The 9497-nt window shown below is 38.0% G+C and overlaps 1 protein-coding gene across 3 annotated transcripts in view; it reads right to left on the bottom strand.

The window, feature by feature from the left end:
- The window catches only part of PIK3CB (phosphatidylinositol-4,5-bisphosphate 3-kinase catalytic subunit beta), a 202928-nt gene that overhangs the window by 7335 nt on the left and 186096 nt on the right, over window positions 1–9497 (bottom strand). For all 3 annotated transcript variants that reach the window (XM_024131871.3, XM_028489344.2, XM_028489340.2), the window contains exons 20-21: window positions 2187–2354; window positions 679–802 (exon numbers count right to left, since the gene is read on the bottom strand). In XM_024131871.3, the coding sequence (XP_023987639.1) occupies window positions 679–802; window positions 2187–2354 (292 nt within the window). The remainder of the gene's footprint in view (window positions 1–678; window positions 803–2186; window positions 2355–9497) is intronic.

The raw sequence follows: 9497 nt of genomic DNA, 5'->3' as shown, positions 1-9497 counted from the left end.
GTGGGATAGGGAGGGTGGAAGGGAGGGAGATGCAAGAGGGAAGAGATATGGGAACATATGTATATGTATAACTGATTCACTTTGTTATAAAGCAGAAACTAACACACCATTGTAAAACAGTTATACTCCAATAAAGATGTTAAATAAATAAATAAATAAATAAACAACAACAACAAAAAAAACTAAGAGCTTCTTTATATTAAATAACCTGGTCTAGCTCCCTAGCTACCCCAAAATGATATTAGTCATACTCCGTATCACCTTACTCCCACAGATGATTATATTTGATATTCTAAAAGAAAAAATGCCTCAAGTGGTGTTTGTCTCAACATTTTCTTTTTTTAACACTTATCTTCTTTAAAGTTAATACATCCTTCACATTATCTGCTCCTTCTACTCTTAGGTACATATGTGTCCCAAATACAATTTCTTATATTGAAGGAATAGGTCACTTGTAAATAACCTAAATAATTTTTTAAACATTTAAATAAATGCTTATCACCTAACTTCAAGCAAACCAATATATGAAGCAGATGGCATATGAAACAAGGGGTGGGAAATAAAAGGAAAGACAAAGGCATGACTGAGACTCATAAAGAATCTGAGTTTCACAAGAGATTGTGCTGCACGTAAGTAACAGCATCACTGAGGCCCTTGGCACTCTGGGAAGTTGTTTACCTGGCCAGTTTTTTTGACCATGATGTTATCACTATGTCTGTCACCAATCCCAAGGACATAAGAAGCTACACAGTAGCCAGCACAGGACAGGGTAAACTCCTCAATGGCTCGGTCCAGGTCATCCCTGAAAAAGAGAAAAAAATAGGAGCAAGGAAGGGTTTCAGCCTACAAATGCGTGGGATGGAGCCAACACACACTTCTGTTTCCTTTTTAATGTGAGAACAACTGCAACACAGAGTTGCCAAAACCATATAAGGAGAAGATGCTGGATCAGCCGAGAGTGAGGATGATGATCAGAGGAGCAGAGCAGGGAGGAGTCAGCAGGCTTGCTCAAACACATCAGATAACTGGACATCAACTAGTCAAACTGCTGTGTCCTGGGGCTCACATTTCTGTGGGGGACGGGGGTAGGTTCCTATGCATAGTAATGAGAGGAGACCATCAGCTTGGCTGAATGATGCTGGGTTTTGGAACATTTTTGTAGTTTTGACTGAAGACTAGAATTCCATATTTAAGAGTTAAGTATTACAGTTCCAACCATTAAAGTCACTGACTTAAATCAGAAGTAACTAATATAGACCCTTCAGGGACAAGGCCCTAAAATCAAAATTTGAAGACTAATTCTCACATACAAGTTCTTGGATTTTTAAAAATTTATTTATTCATTTATTTATTTATTTTTGGCTGCATTGGGTCTTCACTGCTGCATGCAGGCTCTCTCTAGTTGTGGCGAGCAGGGGCTACCCTTCGTTGCGGTGCATGGGCTTCTCATTGTGGTGGCTTCTCTAATTGTGGAGCACGGGCTCTAGGAGCATGGGCTTCATTAGTTGCAGCATGCGAGCTCCATAGTTGTGGCACACAGGCTTAGTTGCTCCACAGCATGTGGGATCTTCCCAGACCAGGGCTCGAACCCAAGTCCCCTGCATTGGCAGGCGGATTCTTAACCACTGCACCACCAGGGAAGTCCAAGTTCTTGGATTTTGCCAGTGATAACATTTAAGTCTGACTTCAAAATCTTCAGCCAAGAATACTTGCAGTGTTTTCCCCTCACTGTGAAATTTCTTCATTTCCTATGTATTAGGGCTTTTCCAACACAATAATTGTAAATAACACAATTCCTAGCACTGTATTTTTTAGTTTGGAGAGATCAGTCTACAAACTCATTTACTTCTATTTTAAAAATCTACTGAAAATTTACTTAGGTTCATATATTCACATAATTACGCAAGTTCATGCACTTAAAAAGTTATATGTTATTTGTTAAACACTTAAATTCTTAGATTTTTAAACTACTGCCCAGCTCTGAGATTTGATCTAGATGAAGCAGAATTCAATGCTAATCTTCTGTAAGATTTTAGGAAGGCCTATTTGTCATTTTGATCTAACCTGAAATGAAGCAATAAATAACACTAATATTTCCTCTAGGACACTGATGATTCTATTTGCGAGAACAGTTATTTGTTTGGCAGTTTGTTCAGAAGAATGCTAATCAAACAAAATACACTAACCCAGAATTGTATTCTTTAAGCCAGTTCAGAAGGGCATCTTTGTTGAAGGCTGCTGCTGCAGCCACATTGCTACTGTTCAGCTGAATGTCAGCAATTGTTTCAGAGGTGCTCACAACTTCAATGAGGCCAGAGTGGTCTCCTGTTGCTAAACAGCCATAAGGCAGCATCCTGAAAAGAAAAAAAAGGGGCATAAAGAGTCACATGTGTATGTTATCCATAAAATGAAACATTGACAGAGTGTGTTTTTTCTTTGATTTAAAAAAAAGTTTTATTACTATTGATACCCTTGCCATTACTGTATCAGTCATACAGAAAAATATTAGTTCCACTTTCTATTAGAGTGTAAGTATCTTGGTGAACAGATGGAGTAATTTACTAAACTCCAATGTGCCAGCTAAATGTATAATTTGTTATCTAATTATTCTGGTGAAATATTCTATTTGTTTGTGTAGGTGGACACAAGCACATCAGATAAAGGAAAAGTCTTTCATTTTTACCCTAAATTTTGGGGAAAGGAACCACCCTTTATGTAGCATCTAGTAGGTCCCACACAGCAGGCTAAGCACTCTACACATTACCTTCGTTAACAACAACTCCATCCTTCCAATTGTTCAAGCCCAAGACCTTGTAATCTTTCACTTTTCCTCTCATGCCTAATATTTACGTACCTTGAAAATGCACACAGTCTAAGTAGTTCTCTGTCTCCACCCTTCCTTAAGCTACCACCCTAGTCCACCAGGTCACCATCAACCCCTATTCAAAATTCAAGTTTCCTAATTAGTCTACCTGCTTCCACAGCATAGTCTGTTCTAAATGCAACAGCAACATAATCCATTTAAAATATACTCACATTATGTCACTCCCCTGACTGAAATTTCAGCCATGACTTCCCACCTAAGTGAAAGCCAACCCACTTGTTGTAGCTCACAAGGCCTTCAATCTCGTCCCCCTTCACCTCTCTTAGTATCTTCCCCTTGTTCACTTGTTCTTACTATACTGGCTCCATTGCTATTCCCCAAACATATCAGGTACAATATTCCCTCATTCCTTTATCTGTGTTATTTTCTCTGCTTAGAACATTCTTCCCCAAGACATCTACATGGTTTACTCCCTTACCACTTTGAAATCTTTGCTGAAATGTCACCGTCTCAGTAAGGGACTCCTGAATCATCCTATATAAAACAGCAACACAGTGACATACTACCTGCCATCTCTTCCCTGCTTTATTTTCCTCTATAGCCCTCAACACTATCCAACATCCTGTACATTTTATTTATGTGTTTATTTATTGTCTGTCTCTACCATTAGGATGTAAATTCCATCAGCCAGGGATAATTTGTTCACTGTGTATCCTCAGTACCTGAGAATGTGTTTGGGCACAAAGCAGGCACTCAATAAGTATTTCTGAATGAATTAAATAAACAATAACAAAATCCCTATAAATAGGTAAATTCCCAATTTTACAAACGAGACATAAAATTAATTTGCAAAAAAGTCATATATTTAACCAAGTGGAAGATCCAAGACTTAAAACTAGGTCTGAGTGGCTCTAAAACTATCTTTTTAACCTAACACAGTCTACAGAGTCACTGTGTAAGAGGTCTCTCAGGCTGCTTCTTGTGCCAAATAATTTTTGCTAAATCTATAGATAGGATTTTGCTTTGCTTTGCATTTATATGATCCCTAGTGAAAATAAGCATTTTCTCAGGTCTCTTTTAGCCATTTTCTGTAGAATTTCTTTTGTGAATTAGCTAATCACATACTTGGTCTATTTATTAGAGCTTTAAACATTTTCCTTAGAGATTTATATGAGTTCTTCATATATTAATATTATCCTTTTCTCATTTTGGTTGTCAACATTTTCTTCAGTTTTCTAAAAATGGTATTATCACTAGAGCAAATACAAAATGGAATAAGATACCTTGCAAAGTTCAAATAAAAGTCAGGTGACTACAGAAAATGCAATGGATGGAATTCACGGGTTCTATACATATATGAGTACAGCTATGTGCCAAGCATTGTGTTAGCTGCTGGTGACACAGAAATGAGCCAAAAATGTAGTCCCTGCTCTCACTGATCAGACAAACCACAAATGCACAATGTGCATGTGATCAATGGATAAATGAGAAGTGCCAGTAGAACATGTCAATAGTCAAGAAAGATCCCTGTGAGGAGGAAGGACATGAGGGACAGAGGAAAGCACAGGGGGAGCACAAAAGCCAGGTGAGGAGAAGAGTCGGTGTTGGAAAGACCACGCGGACCTCTATCTGCCACATAAGGACTTTACCAAAGAGAAAAAATGTGTGAGCGTGTGTGTGTGTGTGTGTGTGTGTGTGCTGGGGGAATGAATGAGTGTGGTAGTGTGTGTAATAATCAGATAAAAGAGGAGAGTTTCAGTTAATAGTTCCTAAATTTCCTTCCAACCAACAATTCAATTTTATGCCTCTTTAAGCACTTCCCTAGTTCTAGCAAAATACGGTTGGAAGCAAAATTGTGAAACTTCATGCTGACAGCCTGATATAACAATAGCCTGCTTTACATATGCATTATTAATTTATTTCTCTTTTTTAAAGTTTATGCTTCACTAGAAAGGTAGCTATGGAGCATGAAAGTTTTTACCAATACCCCTATCCTTATCATGACACAACACATGTGAAGTAAACACTGTCTGGTTAAAGTGCACTTTGGCTCACTTTCCTACATCTCCTCCTATCCCACTTGCAGGCAAACTGGGCAAAAGTCCAACAATTTCCTCTTCAAAAGCAGACAATGATGAAAGCATTTAGTGTCTTGAGGATGGAATGCTCACAATGGGAAGGAAAAAACATCCTTCTCATAGAGACAGTTTGACAGAAGTCAAGCTGGGGACAAACTCTCGGAGCCCTGACCACCTTACGGGGGCACCCTTTACGCTCAACTTCTTATAAAGGCCATGACAACGCTTAGTAATGTTTATCTTCCTTTCTCAGAGTCTCTGACCCAAGGAGCAATTTGTTATCTTTCCATTAAAGCAAGAATTGTAAAATGAGATAAATTCTACAGCAGTGGGGATGGCAGCCCCATCACCCTACTCTGAATGAGTATGTAGAAAGTTTTCTCTGGCCTTGACTCCAAGTCTCAGTGGTACCTTAGTGCATTGCTTCAAAAGGAGGCAAGTATAATTCTTTTACCTAAGGCTTGCATTGCTTCCATCTTCTTCCTTCATCCTTCTAACTACTGAAACCAGTGTCATTAGAACTGCTGTGTAGCTCTCTTAAAAGGGAAGTAAACTCCATTAGTGCAACTCAAATATAAAGTCACAGTGAAGACAACTCTCCAAAATTCAATGTCATCTGTATGGGGGGTGGGGGCACGAGATGGGACTGTCAAATCTACCAAAATGCCAGTTAGGTTTACATGCAACCTATCAGACTTGACAGAAAAGTCTAATTACCTATTTGTTGACCAAAGGTCAGGGTGTTCTAACATACTGATGGCTTACAAATGTTCTAATTTGGCATGGAAGATACCAAAAGAATATTTTGAGACATCAGAGAAAAATGAAAATGAGAAATATGCACTTTCATTCCTGCTAACATGGCACTTTTGCAGGTGCTAAAATATTCTGATCAAAATAGTAATGTGTAGAAGGTATATGAAGATTTGACACTGAACTTAAAAGAGTGTGTGCTACATGAACAGGTTTAACCTGAACAGCTGGCCAAAAGAAAAACACGTACAACAGGAACACTGGGGCATGTATATTTATAGAAACAGTAAAAAATGTTTGGTGGGAAAAAAAAGCTATTGGTTTGAAAATGAACTCAAAAGAATTGAAGTCCTGCATATTTTTTTAAACATGGGGTCAGAGTACAAAAAGTCAGCAAAGATCTCACTGAACAGACAAGTTCCTTTTGCTTGTTAGACACACATTGCTTCCCCTCAGACAGATACCAGGTTTATTTCTAGCACTCCCACATGTGGCTGCCTCCCTTTGCCTGAGGTCACAATGAACTTTATTTGATGCTAAATGTGCTTTACAGTTAAATAGAATGGGTAAAACAAAAAACTAAGAGAAAAGAACTTAGTTGAGGCCTTCTATTAGTCTGACTGAACTGAGGACAAAGTCTTTAGCTCAGCCTTTCGTAATTAACAAGACTCATCATATGGCCAGAATCTGCTCTTAGCAAAGGAGACCACTATGTAGCTTATGTGCTGACCTTGGAAAGAACCAACAAGTTACGAGCCTATGCTTGAAAAGTTTTCCCCATTTTTTTATGGACAAATGAAGTAAAATCATTTTCATTGGGGTTTACTTTATAAGAAGGGTCAATAAACTTTTACTGGACTGAACCAGATAGTAAATATTTTAATTTTAGGTGCTGTAGACTATAAGGTAACTAACTCAATTTTGCAGTTATAGCATAAAAGCAGCCATAGACAATACGTAAACAAACGGGTTGTGGCTGTGTGCCACTAAAACCAAAAGAAAAAAGAAAAAAGGTAGGCCAGACCCCTCTGGGTTTGTGTTCCCCAGGAAGAGTTTCTTACAATCACCCATTCTCCTCTTATCTACATAGTGTTTCTTATGAGTAAGTGATTGACCAAAAATTTTGCTACCTATTCAAAACTATTTTTTTTCTATTTTTACACAGTTGTATTAGAAATTACTGCTAGTTTAAAAGCAAAACTCTTTGTCATTTATGGTACTCAAAAGTCCTTTATTTATGAACTATAATCTCACTTCCGTATTCCAATACTTCTGTATTCGGTATTCCTACAAGTCCCATTCAAGGAACAAAACCCACAGCAAATTGTTCTTTCTACCTCAATAGCACTAGAAAAGTTTATGCTGGAAAAAAAATCTAGACTAAAAACCTCTTAAAAAAAAATCAATGGACAATTACATATTTGGGGCACCAGAATACTTTGATAAACAAATAGTTACTAAATAGGTCTTACCACAATTTTTCTCACTTACACTACCAAAATAACATAACTGAAATCAAGTTTAGTGTCTGACAGACCACAATTTGAATCTAGCTCCACCACTTATTATTTTTGTAACCTTTGACAAACTGTTTAAAGTCCCTTAAGTTTGGGGCTTCCCTGGTGGCGCAGTGGTTGCGCGTCCGCCTGCCGATGCAGGGGAACCGGGTTCACGCCCCGGTTTGGGAGGATCCCACGTGCCGCGGAGCGGCTGGGCCCGTGAGCCACGGCCGCTGAGCCTGCGCGTCCGGAGCCTGTGCCCCGCAACGGGAGAGGCCGCAGCACCTGTGCGTCCGGAGCCTGTCCCCCAAAGGGGGAGGCCCCGCAGCAGGGGGACCCCCGCACACCCCAAAAAAAAAAAAAAAAAAAAAAAAAAAGTCCCTTAAGTTTCAATTTCTCATCTGCTAAAAAGGAATAACACAACTTCATAAAGTTGTAAATTACATGTCATTACACATGTGAAGAACCTAATACAAAACCTGGTTCAGTCAATAAATATCAACTGTTTTAAGTTTTTAATAAACTTAAAATGAAATCAAGAAATACTTATAATCTTGTAGGGATAAAGTCAATCACAAGTGTAACTGTTTCTAGCAACCTTGTGGACAAAGTTGCTGTAGAGACTAAAACACATTTAAAAATAACAGATGAAGTAAAAATGTTTTTTAAAAGTTATGATTAATAAAGAAAAAAAGGAGACTTCTATATCTCAGAAATATAGATTATTCATAGTAGTGGCTCAGGAAGTTACTGACTTGGTTAACATTTTAATGCCCATGAGAAAAGAGACATAGTCTTGAGTCCATGAGAGGCAGGATCTGGACTTGGCAGGAGCTGGGGCTCTAAAAGGGCTGTCAAATGCATGAAGGGAACTAGAAAAGGTCTGCTCATTGATGACACGATATACCATGAAAGTCTGCCATCTAACCTGGGCCCTGGGTGGGCAATAAAAATGGGGCGGGGGGGGTTCATGAAAGTGCAAAAAAACCCAAGCCTTCCCATATTCTTATGAGATTCAAATATAATATAAATACTTATGAAGTATGAGAGCCTGAAGGCAAAGAATTAACATAAAAACTGATCATGCATAAAGAGCTTGGGCAAAAGCATAAACTAGACCAAAATTCATTTTGGGGGGCAAACTTTCACACCCTAAGGAGGAAACAACCCTTACAGAAAACACAAAACTCACCAATAATGAATTCAAAGCCAAATATTATTAACTACACAAGGAAATGAATAAGATTAAGCAGATAAATGAAAAGGTAACACCCTAAGAGATAAAACAGAACAATATGAAAGAGATGCTAAAATGATGAAAGACATGAAGAGGAATAGAAAGCATAAGGAGAGTACAGTATTAAAAAAAAGAACACGTATACAAAACAAAATCAAATACAACTCCTAAATAAAAACAGTCATTGAAATAAACATACTACACTGATACACAAGAGATTAGACAATACTGAAGAGATAATTAGTGAAATGGAAGACAGAATAAAAGAAACTACAAAAAAATGTTGCATAAAGAAGGAGAGAAATAGGAAAGAGGTTAAGAGAAATGCAAGACAGAACAAGGAAAACCAATATACATCTATTAAAGTTGCAGAAGACTGTGAGAGTGAGAGAACTGCCATGTTGAAGAATATGGATACATTCTGTAGAAACTAAAAGAGGGGATTTTCTTTGACTGAAAAGATACAATGAGAATGGGGAAGTAAAAATAAATAAAAAGAAATCCATACACAGACAAATTACAATAAAACTGCAGAAATGAAAGGCAAAGAGAAATTTTTTCTGCAATGTCAGTTTAGACTGACAGCAGACTTTAAAAAACAACAACAGAGGTCAGAATACCATGGAATAACATCTTCAAGGTTTCTTTGGAAAGCAGCTGTATAACCAGGTAATGTCAGCAAAAACAGGGAGTTAAAGACATTTGAAAATCCACTCTTCCATAAAAACAACAAGAACACTGGCAAAAAATTGTCAAGAATCAACTATTTCAGTAATATGGAAATACAAAAATGGGTTGCAACAATCTGGGGAGTGTTTCTTGAAGAAAATGGCTGAATCTCAGTTGAGTTTTACTGTTACTTATTCCAATCTTACCTACTTCCCAGTTCTGCAGTAGACTTGGCAACAAATGGCACATAATCATTGTGACTACAGCAATCTGGTAGCCACTAGAGGGGGCAAAAATGGGGTTGGAGCTCCTTCAAAGCCTCATTTCTACGTAACTGTCATTTTTTGAACTCTCTAGTAGCTTCCAGGAAGATCCCACCTACACTGTTTCTTTGACCTGACTCAGACCGTGCCTACTGTGAACTGCCTTTTAGCTGG

Source organism: Physeter macrocephalus, chromosome 1, assembly GCF_002837175.3.
Source record: "Physeter macrocephalus isolate SW-GA chromosome 1, ASM283717v5, whole genome shotgun sequence".
NCBI lineage: Eukaryota > Metazoa > Chordata > Mammalia > Artiodactyla > Physeteridae > Physeter > Physeter macrocephalus.
The sequence above is the reverse complement of the archived record's forward strand: the minus strand, read 5'-3'. Positions and strand labels throughout refer to the sequence as shown.